Here is a 16,012-nt window from a genome sequence, read left to right on the forward strand (position 1 = left end):
TTGGGGTCTCCACGGCACTCTCAATCTCTGCAGCTCCCTGAGGTCCCCAAATGCCCCAGTATCTCTCCTCTCTCCTCTCCTGGAGCTGAGGTAGGGTGTGCAAAATCTGCCACTTCCTGCGGTTTCCTCCCACCGGGCTGGAGCTGGCAGGCTTCTGTCCCTCTGCGCTGAGAGTGGTGACTTCACCCTGGGCCCCAAGGACGCGGCAGGATAGGATCTGCCCGGGGCTTCCCGGAGCCTGGTAGAGGAGGGGCCAACACAAGGACTCTTTCTTCTGGCTTGGAGCTGAAACCCAAACATGCCGATGAGCCGTTTGCCGAAGCGGAATCAGCTTCTGCTTTTGAATAAAGGGCCACCCTTTCCCTCTCAGTTCTGGGGCCCGATTGGACCTGGAGATAAGCTGAGCTGGCGGCCAGCCTGGCGGAGCTCTGAATCACTGTTGTGCAAACATGACCCTCCTTAGAGGCTGCCAGCCAACTTTGTTACCTTGTCTGCAAACAGAACTCAACCACCACAGCCCCAGATTAACTAAACAAAAACAAACAAAAAAATCACCCTCAGAGAAGCTACCTTCCAAGAAAAGTGACAGCCCAGTGTGGATTTTAGCCGAAACAGAAGCTTGAAGGTGAGATGATAGCCAGTGGGAACCCTGGCTGTTGGCGTCTCGCACCCCACAACCTGTGATGGGTGGGCCAGGCCTGGGGGCAGGAGGTAGGCAGGAGATGAGATGAGGCACGAGGTGAGGAGTACAGCTCATCTGGAATCTGACCTGCCTGCCTCTCATGGCCTGGGTCCCCTAACAAGGGGAATGAGTGGTGAGCACTGGGGTCTCCTTGCCTGTGTGCCAAGGGCAGGGCAGCTGCCTCACAGGCCAGTCTGGACCTCCCTTCCCCCGGCCCCTGACTTGAACCCAGCTGCAGCCCTATCTGCAGGGAAGGAGGAGACAAGAAATGGGCCAGACAGCGAGCCCCCCACTCTCAGGGGTGGGGAGGGGGGGAAGCGTGCAGCAACCTCTGGTCCCGGACCACAGTCTCTGCTGTGTGACCCGCTTCACCTCCACGCCTGGTTGGGGGGCTGACCTTTGCCAAGCACTTCCTGTCTGTCACGCTATCATCCTCTGCAGGCCTGTGTCTTTTTCCAACCCCACTGTGTGTGGGAACTCTTATGGCCTTCATTTTAGAGATTAGGAACTGCAGGCCCAGAGAGGTAAAGTGATGTTTTCAAGGTTGCACAGTAATACATGCTGGAGATGGACTTGAACCCAGGTCTATGGACTGAAGAGTTCGGTGCCTCCTGGTTCTGCTGCGTGGCCTTTGGCCCGGCCCAGCCTGGGCCTGGAGCTGATGCAGAGTGAGAAGGAGTGCCCTGGAGTGGAAGGCACTCCCTGCTTCAGAGGATTGAGGTGCTTGTTCATGCCCTTGAGTGTCCTGAGGATGGGGTTCTGGGAGGCAGTACGGACATAGCCCGATGTCTGGGCTGGCCTGGCTGCCTTCTGGAGTGGCAGATATCATCTGTTTGGCGCCATGGCAGGGCTTGAGTGCAAGGGCCCAGCTCAGGAGGCAGAGTTCTAGGGTGGCTCCCACCTGTGGGGTTCCCTGCTGCACCCCACTGTCTGCACCCTCCAAGCCCAGAGCCAGCCAAAGTCGGCACTCGTGGCGGGTCCATTACCCGGGACCGTCTTTTCTGCCTCCTTCCTTGCGCCCCCACTTCAGGGGTGAGTCTGCCGTTTGCTTTACCTCTAGGTCCTCTGCCCATTGTCCTGCCCCCTTTCCTCTGATGCATCTGAGGAGAAAGGGTCTCGGGGCCATCTCTGCTGATCCTGAGAAAGGGCTGATGACTTCAGTATGTTTGGAGGCTGATGAGAAGCATACCTGGCCGCGCTTGATCAGGCCATCTCAGAATCACATCACCCACCTCGAGTCTCTGGGTCCCTCCTGAAAATAAGAGCCAGTCCTCACTGAGCCCCTCCATGCACCGAGAGCCATGCTGTAGGCTTCATCTTCATAACCTCAGTCCTACCAATTGAGTGCTCTTTTTTTTTCCTTTTGATGTGTAATCAGAGGCTCAGTGGTGGTGTGGCTGCCTAGGACCACACGTCCTACAAGGGACTGAACTAGGATTTGAGTCTTCCGTCTGGGCTCGGAGCCTCCAGATGAATTATAGCTTCATTGAGTTCAATTTCAGGCACTAGGAGCCCTCCCAAGAGCTTGTTTCTACTTGATATTTTTAACAACCAAGTTTCACAAACTTGGAGTGGATTTAAAAGTAAGAGGAAGATCTTGTAAGCTGGATGTCCCAGGATCAAGATTTAAAAGCTGCCAGAAGGAGGAAAAGACGGGTCAACAGTGACAAATGGAATCAGTGGGAATGATTGTAAAGTCCTGCATGTGTATTCCATATCGCCAAGTGCAAGGGCAGGATGGGGAACAAGACTATGGGCGTGCACTGCCTGCCCAATATGACTGTGACATTGATGCTGACAAAGTAAATGTGCCCATAAGCTATAGAAGCAGGAGCATCACCACTAGGATAAAGGGTGATGATAGAATCCCTCATCACTGCATCTATCAAATCGCAGGTGGTATTGTGTTGGGATCCGGAAGCCATAGTTTGAGAATGACATTAACAAACACAAGGATGCTCAGAGAAGGGCAGCAAGAGAGGGGGCAGGATGAAGAGGTAGGGTAGAGGAAGGAAAGTGAAAGTGTTAGTTACTTAGTCCTGTCCAACTCTTTGTGACCCCATGGACTGTAGTCCTCCAGGCTCCTCTGTCCATGGAATTCTCCAGGTAAGAATACTAGAGTGGGTAGACATTCCCTTCTCCAGGAAATCTTCCTGACACACGGATCAAACCCAGGTCTCCTGCATTACAGGAAGATTCTTTACCATCTGAGCTACCAGGGATGCCCATGCGGTGGAGGGGTCTATGGAAATGACATCATGGTAAGAATGATAAAATGCACTTGGGTTGTCCAGTTGACATGTGAAGACATGATGATCAGAGTGTATGAAGCCCATTGAGTATTTGCAGGGCCCACCCACTGCTTCTAGAGGACAGGCTTTGGGCATGTGAGTATGAATAGAAGGTGTCAGAGGAGGGTGTAACTAGATATGAGGAGGAATTTCGAATAATGAGAGTGGCTGTACAAGGGAGTGGACTTCCTCAGAAGGAGGGAGCTCTCTGTTGCTTACAGTGCCATCAGAAGCCAGGAAAGCCTTGCTGGCTTGTTGAGGGGGAGTCCCTTCAGTAGAGGGAATTGAGTTTTCTGATCACCAAGTCTCCTGGTAACTCTGAGGTTTAGGAGTCTAGAGATATAGATAGACCGTGTATTGGCAAGGTATGCAATAGCCAGAAATGCTGAAAGTGCCAGAGCGATCTAATCTCCTCGGTTTGAAGTTGGGTTTGCATCATCGTCGACTGTTTCTCAAGGGCTCAGCCTGTGGAAGGCTCTGATGGAAACTTGAAAGAGCCCGAGTTCCCACCTGCTCGGGGCTGACATTCTTCTCCTGCTCGTCAGTGTTTGTTCTGGCCGTGAGCCATGGCAGAGCTCAAACCACAAGGCTGAACCTGGTACCCAGGCATCGCTGTGAGCAGCGGGGAGTGGGATCCAGAGGGATGCCAGGAAGGCTCCAAAGGGCAGGGGGTTGTCTGCGGTGGGATGAAATTTCCTAAGGATCCCGGAAACCAGCCCCTGAGCGCTGCATGTCTTGCTTCAGCCTTTGGGCTGTGATCACTGGGTTGGAATGCTGGCCTGAAGGACAGGCATGGAAGGGTGCCCACCTGACAGCCCCAGAAATAAAAAGGAAGGGCTGATGCAAGTGCACGTAAGATATACAATAGGAACACTGAGTGGCTTGAAGTAGAGGAGTGATGGATTTTATTTGTGTCTGAAAAGAATCACGGAGCGGTTTGGTGAACGGATGCATGATGTGAAAGCTGTGAACTGGTTGAGAGACGGAGATAGGTTCGGAAGGGTGGTGGACAAGGAGGCGGTGAAAAGTGGCTAAGACTGGACGCTGAGGTGCAAGACATCCTTCAGTAGGTGAACGGACACATCAGCTGTGATACATCCAGACAATGGAATATTACTCAGTCCTTAAATGAACTATCCTGCCATGTAAAGACATGGAGGAAACTAAAATGCATATTACTTGTGGAAGTAGTCAATCTGAAAAGGCGACAGACTGTGGGATTCCAACTATATGACAAAAGGCAAAAACTACAGAGGCAGTGGAAACATCTACTTTCTACTGGTTGAGGGGAAGGGAAGGAGGATTAGATTGGACTTGGAGAATTCCTAGGGTACTGAAAGCATTCTCTGATACTGTAATGATGGATACATGCCACAACACATTTGTCAAAACCCAAGAACGCATAACACCAGTTCAGCTCAATTCAGTTGCTCAGTGGTGTCCGACTCTTTGCGACCCTATGAACCGCAGCACGCCAGGCCTCCCTGTCCATCACTAACTCCTGGAGTCCACCCAAACCCATGTCCATCGAGTTGGTGATGCCATCCAACCATCTCATCCTCTGTCATCCTCTTCTCTTCCCGCCTTCAATCTTTCCAGCATCAGGGTCTTTTCAAATGAGTCAGTTCTTTGCATCAGGTGGCCAAGTTACTGGAGTTTCAGCTTCAACATCAGTCCTTCCAATGAACACCCAGGACTGATCTCATTTAGGATGGACTGGTTGTATCTCCTTGCAGTCCAAGGGACTCTCAAGAGTCTTCTCCAATACTACAATTCAAAAGCATCATTCTTCAGGGCTCAGCTTTCTTTATAGTCCAACTCTCACATCCATACATGACCACTGAACAAACCATAGCCTTGACTAGACAGACCTTTGTTGGCAAAGTAATGTCTCTGCTTTTTAATATGCTGTCTAGGTTGGTCATAACTTTCCTTCCAAGGAGTAAGCATCTTTTAATTTCATTGCTGCAATCACCATCTGCAGTGATTTTAGAGCCCAGAAAAATAAAGTCAACCACTATTTCCACTGTTTCCCCATCTATCTGCCATGAAGTGATGGGACCAGATGCCATGATCTTAGTTTTCTGAATGTTGAGCTTTAAGTCAACTTTTTCACTCTCCTCTTTCACTTTCATCAAGAGGCTCTTTAGTTCTTCTTAACTTTCTGCCATAAGGGTGGTGTCATCTGCATATCTGAATTTCATCAAATCCTGAAAGATGATGCTATGAAAGTGCTGCACTCAATATGCCAGCAACTTTGGAAAACTCAGCAGTGGCCACAGGACTGGAAAAGGTCAGTTTTCATTCCAATCCCAAAGAAAGGCAATGCCAAAGAATGCTCAAACTACCGCACAATTGCACTCATTTCACACGTTAGTAAAGTAAGGCTTGAAATTCTCCAAGCCAGGCTTCAGCAATGCGTGAACCATGAACTTCCAGATGTTCAAGCTGGTTTTAGAAAAGGCAGAGGAAGCAGAGATCAAATTGCCAACATTCGATGGATCACTGAAAAAGTAAGAGAGTCCCAGAAAAACATCTATTTATGCTTTATTGACTATGTCAAAGCCTTTGACTGTGTGATCCACAATAAACTGTGGAAAATTCTCAATCTGCCTGACTTCAGGCTCTACTACAAAGCCACAGTCATCAAGACAGTATGGTACTGGCACAAAGACAGAAATATAGATCAATGGAACAAAATAGAAAGCCCAGAGATAAATCCACGCACATATGGACACCTTATCGTTGACAAAGGAGGCAAGAATATACAATGGATTAAAGACAATCTCTTTAACAAGTGGTACTGGGAAAACTGGTCAACCACTTGCAAAAGAATGAAACTAGAGCACTTTCTGACACCATACACAAAAATAAACTCAAAATGGATTAAAGATCTAAATGTAAGACCAGAAACTATAAAACTCCTAGAGGAGAACATAGGCAAAACACTCTCTGACATACATCACAGCAGGATCCTCTATGACCCACCTACCAGAACATTGGAAATAAAAGCAAAAATAAACAAATGGGACCTAATTAACCTTAAAAGCTTCTGCACAACAAAGGAAACTATAAGCAAGGTGAAAAGACAGCCTTCAGAATGGGAGAAAATAATAGCAAATGAAGCAACTGACAAACAACTAATCTCAAAAATATACAAGCAACTCCTACAGCTCAATTCCAGAAAAATAAACAACCCAATCAAAAAATGGGCCAAAGAACTAAATAAACATTTCTCCAAAGAAGACATACAGATGGCTAACAAACACATGAAAAGATGCTCAACATCACTCATTATCAGAGAAATGCAAATCAAAACCACTATGAGGTACCATTTCATGCCAGTCAGAATGGCTGCGATCCAAAAGTCTACAAGCAATAAATGCTGGAGAGGGTGTGGAGAAAAGGGAACCCTCTTACACTGTTGGTGGGAATGCAAACTAGTACAGCCACTATGGAGAACAGTGTGGAGATTCCTTAAAAAACTGGAAATAGAACTGCCTTATGATCCAGCAATCCCATTGCTGGGCATACGCACTGAGGAAACCAGAATTGAAAGAGACACGTGTACCCCAATGTTCATCGCAGCACTGTTTATAATAGCCAGGACATGGAAGCAACCTAGATGTCCATCAGCAGATGAATGGATAAGAAAGCTGTGGTACATATACACAATGGAGTATTACTCAGCCATTAAAAAGAATAAACTTGAATCAGTTCTAATGAGGTGGATGAAACTGGAGCCTATTATACAGAGTGAAGTAAGCCAGAAAGAAAAACACCAATACAGTATCCTAACGCATATATATGGAATTTAGAAAGATGGTAACAATAACCCTGTTGACGAGACAGCAAAAGAGACACAGATGTATAGAACAGTCTTTTGGACTCTGTGGGAGAGGGAGAGGGTGGGATGATTTGGGAGAATGGCATTGAAATATGTATAATATCATATATGAAACAAGTCACCAGTCCAGGTTCGATGCATGATACTGGATGCTTGGGGCTGGTGCACTGGGACGACCCAGAGGGATGGTATGGGGAGGGAGGAGGGAGGAGGGTTCAGGATGGGGAACACATGTATACCTGTGGCAGATTCATGTGATATATGGCAAAACCAATACAATATTGTAAAGTTAAATAAAATAAAATTAAAAATAAATAAATAAACTGTGGAAAAATCTGAAAGAGATGGGAATACCAGACCACCTGACCTACCTCTTGAGAAACCTGTATGCAGGTCAGGAAGCAACAGTTAGAAGTGGACGTGGAACAACAGACTGGTTCCAAAACAAGAAAGGAGTACGTCAAGCCTGTATATTGTCACCCTGCTTATTTAACTTCTATGCAGAGTACATCACGAGAAACGCTGGGCTGGAGGAATCACAAGCTGAAATCAAGATTGCCGGGAGAAATAACACCAGGTGCGAACTTTAATGTAAAGTATGAAGTTGAAGTGATAATCACGTATCAGTGTCGGTTCATCAATTAGAACACAAGTACCCTCCCTGGAGGGGGATGTTGATAGTGGGAAATGCTGTGAGTGTGGGTTGGGGGAAGGCAGGGTGGGGGAAGGTACAGGTTTCCTCTGTACCTTCTGCTCTATTTCACTGGGAACATAAAACTACTCTAAAAAACAAAGTCTATTAAAAAATAGTACAACCTGAAATCATAAAACTCCTAGAAGAAAACAGGTGAAAGCTCCTTGACATTAATCTTAACAAATAATTTTTGGGGTAAGACAGCACAAGTAAAGGCAACCAGAGCAAAAACCAACGAGGAGGACTACATCAAACTGAAAGCTTTTGCACGGTAAGAGAAATGATCAAGAAAACAAAAAGGGCCGCCTGAAGAGACTTCCCTGGTGGTACAGTGGTTGAGACTCTGAGCTTTCAATGCAGGGGGCATGGGTTTGATTCCTGGCTAGGGAACTAAGATCCACCAAGAAAAAAAAAAAAAGCCAATATCATCACCATAAATATTTAAATAAATAAAAGCAACCTACAGGATGGGAAAAAATATTTGCAAATCATATGCCTGATAAGGGGTTAGGACCCAAAATATGTTGAGAAATCATAGAACTCAACAGTAAACACTCAAATAAAGTACTTGAGTATTTTTACTCAAGTAAAAATGGGGAAAGTACTTGAATATACTTTTTCCCAAAGAAGACATACAGGTGGCCAGCAGGTACATGAAAAGCTGTTCAGCATAACTACTATAAGGGAATGCAAATCAACCATAGTGAGATCTCATTTCATACCTTTTAGTATGGTTATCATCAAAAAGACTAGAAATAACAAGTCCTGGAGAGGATGTAGATAAAAGGGCACACTTGTGCAATTTTGGTGGGACTGTAAATTGCTGCAGTCACTACAAAAAATAGTATAGAGGCTCCTTAGCCAGTCAGTTCAGTCGCTCAGTTGTGTCCGACTCTTTCCAACCCCATGGACTCCAGCATGCCAGGCCTCCCTGTCCATCACTAACTCCCGGAGTTTACTCAAACTCATGTCTACTGAGTTGGTGATGCCATCCAACCATCTCATCCTCTGTCATCCCCTTCTCTTCCCACCTTCAATCTTTCCAGCATCAGGGTCTTTTTAAATGAGTCAGTTCTTCGCATCAGGTGGCCAAAGTATTAGAGTTTCAGCTTCAGCATCAGTCCTTCCAATGAGTATTCAGGAGTGATTTCCTTTAGGATGGACTGGTTGGATCTCCTTGCAGTCCAAGGGACTCTCAAGAGTCTTCTCCAATACCACAATTCAAAAGCGTCAGTTCTTTTGTGGTCAGCTTTCCTTATAGTCCAACACTCACATCCATACATGACTACTGGAAAAACCATAGCTTTGACAAGATGGACCTTTGTTGGCAAAGTAATGTCTCTGCTTTTGAATATGCTGTCTAGGTTGGTCATAACTTTTCTTCTAAGGAGCAAGTGTCTTTTAATTTCATGGCTGCAGTCACCATCCGCAGTGATTTTGGAGCCCCAAAAAATAAAGTCTGTCACTGTTTCCTCTGTTTCCCATGAAGTGATGGGACCAGATGCCATGATCTTAGTTTTCTGAATGTTAAGTTTTCAGCCAACTTTTTTACTCTCCTCTTTTACTTTCATCAAGAGGCACTTTAGCCCTTCTTCGATTTCTGCCATAAGGGTGGTGTCATCTGCATATCTAAGGTTAGTGATATTTCTCCCGGCAATCTTGATTCCAGCATGACCTTCCTCCAGCCCAGCGTTTCTCATGATGTACTCTGCATAGAAGTTAAATAAGCAGGGTGACAATATACAGCCTTGACGTACTCCTTTCCTGATTTGGAACCAGCCCATTGTTCCATGTCCAGTTCTAACTGTTGCTTCTTGACTTGCATACAGATTTCTCAGGAGGCAGGTCAGGTTGTCTGGTATCCCCATCTCTTGAAGAATTTTCCAGAGTTTGTTGTGATCTACACAGTCAAAGGCTTTGGCATAGTTAATAAAGCAGAAATAGATGTTTTTCTGGAGCTCTCTTGTTTTTTCAGTGATCCAATGGATGTTGGCAATTTGATCTCTGGTTCCTCTGCCTTTTCTAAATACAGCTTGAACACCTGGGATTTCTTGATTCATGTACTCTTGAAATCTGGCTTGGAGAATTTTAAGCATTACTTTGCTAGCATGTGAGATGAGGGCAATGTGCGGTAGTTTGAACATTCTTTGGGATTGAGATGAGAACTGACCATTTCCAGTCCTATGGTCACTGCTGAGTTTTCCAAATTTGCTGGCATATTGAGTGCAACACTTTCACAGCATCATCTTTTAGGATTTGAAATAGCTCAGCTGGAATTCTATCACCTCCTCTAGCTTTGTTCGTAGTGATGCTTCCTAAGGCCCACTTGACTTCACATTCCAGGATGTCTGGCTCCAGGTGAGTGATCACACCATCGTGATTATCTGGGTCGTGAAGATCTTTTTTGTACAGTTCTGTGTATTCTTGCCTCCTCTGCTTAATATCATCTGCTTCTGTTAGGTCCATACCATTTCTGTCCTTTATTGAGCCCATCTTTGCATGAAATATTCCCTTGGTATCTCTAATTTTCTTGAAGAGATCTCTAGTCTTTCCCATTCTGTTGTTTTCCTCTATTTCTTTGCACTGATCACTGTGGAAAGCTTTCTTATCTCTCCTTGTTATTCTTTGGAACTCTGCATTCAATGGGTATATCTTTCCTTTTCTCCTTTGCTTTTCACTTCTCTTCTTTTTGCAGCTATTTATAAGGCCTCCTCAGACAACCATTTTGCTTTGTTGCATTTCTTTTTCTTAGGGATGGTCTTGATCCCTGTCTTCTGTACAATGTCACAAACCTCCATCCATAGTTCTTCAGGCACTCTGTCTATCAGATCTAATCCCTTGAATCTATTCCTCAACAAATTACAAATAAAGCTACCACAAGATACAGTGGTCCCATTTCTGGGTACATGTTCAAAGGAAATGAAATCACTCTCTAAGAGATATCAGACCCCCATGTTGGCTGTGGGCTTCCCTAGTGGCTCAGATGGTAAAGAAGCTGCTTGCAATGCAGGAGACCTGGTTTTGATTCCTGGATCAGGAAGATCCCCTGGAGAAGGGAATGACTACCCACTCCAATGTTCTTGCCTGGAAAATTCTGCAGAATCACCTGGTGGGCTACAGTCCATGGGGTAGCAAAGACTTGGACATGATTGAGTGACTCACACTAACACATATTCACTGTGGCATTATTCACAATAGCCAAGATACAGAAATAACCCCTGTATCAAATGACAGACAAATGGATAAAGAAAATGTGAATATACACTATGTATATGTGGGTATATACACATATATGCATTGTTGATGTTGTTGTTAAGTCACTTTAGTCTGTCTGATCCCATAGACGGCAGCCCACCAGGCTCCCCCGTGCCTGGGATTCTCCAGGCAAGAACACTGGAGTGGGTTGCCATTTCCTTCTCCACATATATGCATACATGTGTATAAATGCATGCATATATATAAAGGAATATTCAGTTCAGTTCAGTTCAGTCACTCAGTGGTGTCCAACTCTTTGCGACCCCATGATTTGCAGCACGCCAGGCCTCCCTGTCCATCACCAACTCCCGGAGTTCACTCAAACTCATGTCCATCGAGTCAGTGATGCCATCCAGCCATCTCATCCTCTGTCGTCCCCTTCTCCTCCTGCCCCCAATCCCTCCCAGCATCAGAGTCTTTTCCAATGAGTCAACTCTTCGCATGAGCTGGCCAAAGTACTGGAGTTTCAGCTTGAGCATCATTCCTTCCAAAGAACACCCCGGACTGATCTCCTTTAGAATGGACTGGTTGGATCTCCTTGCAGTCCAAGGAACTCTCAAGAGTCTTCTCCAACACCACAGTTATTATTCAGCCATAAAAGAAGGAAATCGTAGCATTTGTAACAACATGATGAACTTTGAAGTCATTATGTGTTAAGTGAGAAAAGTCAGAGAAAGACAAATACGGTATGATTTCACTTACATGTGGAATCAAAACAACCCTCAACTTCATCATGGAAATAGTAAAGACAGGTGGTTGCCAGAAGCCATGGGTTGGTGCATGGGTGAAATAGGTTAAGGTGGCCAAAGGTACAAACTTCCAGTTATAAGATAATTAACACCTGAGGATATAATGTAAAACATGATGACTATAATTAACAATATCATATTGTGTATCTGAGAGTTGCCAAGAGAGCAGATCTTAAAAATTCTCATCCCAAGGAAAAAAAAAACTAGGTGAGGTGGTGTTCATTAAACTTATTGTGCTAATTATTTCACAATATATACATATATCAAACCATGTTGCATACCTTATACAATACTGTATGTCAATTATATCTCAATGAAGCTAGAAAAAAATAGTACAAAGAAAAATTTCCTGAAGTACTTAAAGAACAAGTGATCCAGTTAATGCCCCATCAAGCAGGATCTTTTCGTGTGCATTTCCTACACAAGGACCTTCACAATCACAACCACCAGAGTTAGAGATCACCTCAACACAACACTAGTGTGCAATAACCAGACCTGACCCAAGGTTCTCCAGTTATCCCAGTGACATTCTGTACAGTGAAAGGACCCAAACCGGGTCCACCTGTCACGTTTAATGGACACGTTCCCTCAGTGTCTTTCAGTTTGGAGCAGTTCCTCTGTCTTTCCTTGGTTCTCATGCCCTCTGTGCTTTGCAGCTTACAGCAGAGGGCCTTTGTGTAGTGCTCTTAATTGGAAGTTTTTTCCGATGATGTCAGGCTCTGAGTCTCTGCTACAACCATTACAGAAGGATGCTGGCTGCTTCTTTCGCATCCCACTGGGTGGCACGATAATCTGTGTCCTCTTACTGATGGAACATTGATTGAGGAGGTGTCCCCCAGGCTCCCTCACCCTAAAAGTATTCTTTTCCCCTTTGCCATCAGTAATGACGTTGTGGGGAGACTCTGAGGAAGTGTGTAAATATCTCATTTCCCATCAAGCATTCAGCCTCTGACTTTAGCACCTACTGATGATTCTTGGTTGAGTATTACTACAGTGGTGGTCCTGGAGGGGATGCTCCATGTATCTGCTTAAAGAATGAATCTGCATCTCAGACAAGGAGTGGGAAGTTGTGGCCACACCCCCTCGTGCTGTGGATCACAGCGAGAGAGGCTTACCCTCTTCTTCTGAAGCCCAACACAGGGTAGGGGTGGGAGAGATGCTCTTTCCACAACCTGACTCTGGTTCCAGCATCCCTGCCAGCAAGCTGACATCTATAGAGGATTCCTCCAAGACATTCAGCAGAGCAAAAACGGATGCTGGGAACAATTTGCAGTCTCTCAGGAGTACAATGGAAATTCAGTGAAGGATTTTAAGCAGAATAGTGACACATTTAAGTTAAGCAGGACCAAAACAAAACTTCTGAATTATTATTATTCCTTCTCTCTTTTCTAAAACAAAAATTGACTTCTCTTGGACCCTACTCTCAACTCACTGCCCCAGAGATATAGGTTTAATGATGAAGTTCATTGCTGTTGTTTATTTGCTAAGTTGTAACTGACTCTCTGCAACCCCATGGACTGTAGCCCACCAGGCTCCTCTGTCCATGGGATTTCCCAGGCAAGAATACTGGACTGGCTTGAAACTTCCTTCTCCAGGGGTCTTCCCAACTCAAGGATCGAACCTGTGTCTCTTATGTCTCTTGCATTGGCAGGTGGATTCTTTACCACTGAGCCTCCAGGGAAATATAATGTAGTTCATACTAAAGTATAAATGACTGACTGAAAAAACGAACATCCTTGGTTGCTTTGTGAATAGCTTGGCGTGGTGCAAGAGTTCCCACCAGGGTGATCAGGAACAAGACTCAGCAAGAACATTCTGTTTGTTCCACTTTTCAGAAAGTCTGGACAGGGCCCTGTTCTGGACCATATGAAGAGGTTAAATGCCAGGGAAAGAAAGCAAGTAGCTTCAGGCTCTTTGGAGCGCCCCTAGGGCTGTGAGCCCTCCCCAGGCCTCACTGACTCCTGCCCTGCCTGCCCCGTACCTTTGGTTTCCTTGAGCAGCTCTTCCGTGAACTTGACCACCTGCGCCACCTCCCGCCATGGGAAGCCTTTGCCCACAGCGAAGATGATGCTTTCATAGAGGGTGTCCAGCAGGATGCTTCTGCGGGAGTCTCTGAGCTCGTCAAACTCTTCCCAGTTCAGCAGTCTCCGCAGGTGCTCCCGACCTTCTGGTTTCTGCAGGGTGTGATATGAGGGGTGGAGGGTGAGACTGAGGAATCAGAACAACATCATCACTGGGAACCCATGCTGTGCCCCTGGATCCTGAAGAGTGACCAGGACTAAGGGTACACTTGGACAGAATTAGTCTTTCATTTCTGGACAGCTTTCCCTCACCCTTCTAGCCCTGCTCCTTCCTCTGGGAGTTTTCATCCTAGCTGCTACAGCTCCAGGTTTCTACCCTGCCAGCAGCCCTCAAGTCCTGAATTAGTATGATCCTCTTCCCTCAAACAAAATTTGACTTCCCTCTGAGACTGCTCCAGAGATAGTGATGTGACCATGAAATTCATACTAAAGTGTAAATGACTAGCCAAGAAGAAGCTTGATGAAGCAATGCTTTAGCAGAAGGAATGCATCTTGCTTGGTGAAGCTAGGGCCTCAAGACTGGTTAAGGTACCTTTTAATCCTTTCTTTAGGTTAGAATTAGTTTTACTTGAGAGTTCATCTGGCCTTTCTAGAAAGTTTCTTAGAGATCACCAACACATGTAGGAGAATCAAGTCCCTTTCAAGGAGGGGGTAAGAAAAGGTGTGGCATGAATGGGGATTCAGTGAACACAAGAGTGTTGCTCCCCTGGGGGGAGAGGAGTGGAGAAGTGATGGTAGACAGCGCTTGAGGGAGGCCCAGAGCCTGTCTCAGCCCCTGGGGATCCTCTCCCCTCCCCAACAGCCCCTGTAGACCCCTAAGTCAGCATCTGAAAGGACAGCTGGCTGGAAAATCCAGGAAAGATGATGAAAGCACCCGTCCTGGGCCAGGGAAGGAAGCCTCAGCCGGGGGTGCCTTGCCTGCTGCCTCCCCGTCAGCTCAAGACTGCTGGTCAGAGGCTGACCTGTGCACACCGCTGGCCCGGGGTGGTCTTGCCTGAGTTCTACAGCAGAGCCTTTCTGGATGGACCGGAGGCCCAGGCCCTGCAGGCTAGAGTCTCCTCCATCCACAGGTGTTCACACTGCTCATGAATTTTGGCCTCAGAAATGATTCTGAGCAACCATCGAAATCTGCCCCCTTCTCTGCCTTAAAGACACAGAGCCCCCGGCTCCCACCACACCCACAACCACACACATATTCCATCTACACATTGGCCTACAATCCTGACAGGCTCTCAGGGCTGGAGGGCTCTGGTGAAGGTGGCACCCCTATGACCGGCTGCAGGGGACTCCCAGGCCCTTCCTGGAGTGTAGGCGGGCACAGCACCTCCACGCCCACCTCCTCTGTCCTTCCATGCAGGCTCTGCTGCATCAAGGGCTGTCACCGCAGGCCTGGAAGATAGCCCTCCAGCTCCAAAGACTGGGCTAACTTTGGCCTGGCATACACCTGGCACGCACATTCCCTGGGCCCACACCTGCCTGTCTTGGGCCTCCGAGCTGACACGCAGGGACAGGAGAGCTGTCCAGGGGTCGCTGGGAGGACACACCTCCCTCTTAGGCCAATAGGAGCACACTTTCTCTTAAAAGTCATATGTTCTCTTCACCTGAAATTGGAAGACTTTTTTCACTCCCTGGGCTGTTAGGAGTGCCATGGCCCCTGCATCCAGTTGCTAGGAGACCTAACTAGGACTGCCTTGGAGCTTCAGGAACGCTGGGCTGAGAATGCCTGCTTTGTGAGGTCATGAAGACCCACTTGGAGGTGGCTCTCCCAGCTTCCCTCCTCTGGTCCCACTTCCCTCCTCTGGTCCCCCTTCTCCAGCGGGCTCTGGGCCCCCACAGCTGCTCAGTGACCTGGAGCCCTTTCTATTTCTAGCCCCGTTCCTTGAAAGTTGTTCTCCTTCAGGCAGTGAGCCTTCTCAGGCTTTCCGGCACACATACACATGGCCCCTCAGGTGCTACATCTTTCTAATCCAAGCCCGAAAAAATCCTTCCATAGTCGGGGATTTTTTCTCTATGGAGAAGCTGGCTTCCATATGCCATCCTCACCGATGCCTCGTCCTGCCAGGATCTGGTTTCTACCCACTTCTGCACTGGCCAGTGGAATTGTGACTTCCGGTTTTGTGCAACCCAGTTTTGTCTTGGGTACAGAAAACAGCTCTGTAGGGGTGTCCCTGTGCAGTGCCCAAACACCCCAATGTGGAGACCCCGTGGGGATCCAGTCTCTTTCCTGGTTAGCCTCGCCTCGCTCTCTCCTGGAAACCCAGCTGGTGACCCGTGGGTCGAGTCCTGCTCCCTGCTACCCGCCGCCTCCCTGCCTGTAAGCCCTGACTGTGCACAGGAGCATCCTGGGGAAAGCCTGGGATGTTGTAGGGAGTTGGTGGTTGAGCCCTCGGGTCCTGGGGCCACCCCCACTGAT

At 47.0% G+C, this 16,012-nt stretch overlaps 1 protein-coding gene across 1 annotated transcript in view; it reads right to left on the reverse strand.

The window, feature by feature from the left end:
• The window catches only part of C8H8orf74 (chromosome 8 C8orf74 homolog), a 30,597-nt gene extending 15,629 nt beyond the window's left edge, over positions 1 to 14,968 (reverse strand). Inside the window, exons 1-2 of the mRNA XM_086414635.1 lie at positions 14,817 to 14,968; positions 13,500 to 13,726 (exon numbers count right to left, since the gene is read on the reverse strand). Coding sequence (XP_086270761.1) covers positions 13,500 to 13,726; positions 14,817 to 14,968 — 379 coding nt within the window. The remainder of the gene's footprint in view (positions 1 to 13,499; positions 13,727 to 14,816) is intronic.
• Positions 14,969 to 16,012: the final 1,044 nt, after the last annotated feature.

Source organism: Bos grunniens, chromosome 8 (assembly GCF_055505025.1).
Source record: "Bos grunniens cultivar Pamir isolate PY7600 chromosome 8, Bosgru_T2T1.0, whole genome shotgun sequence".
NCBI classification, from domain to species: Eukaryota; Metazoa; Chordata; class Mammalia; order Artiodactyla; family Bovidae; genus Bos; species Bos grunniens.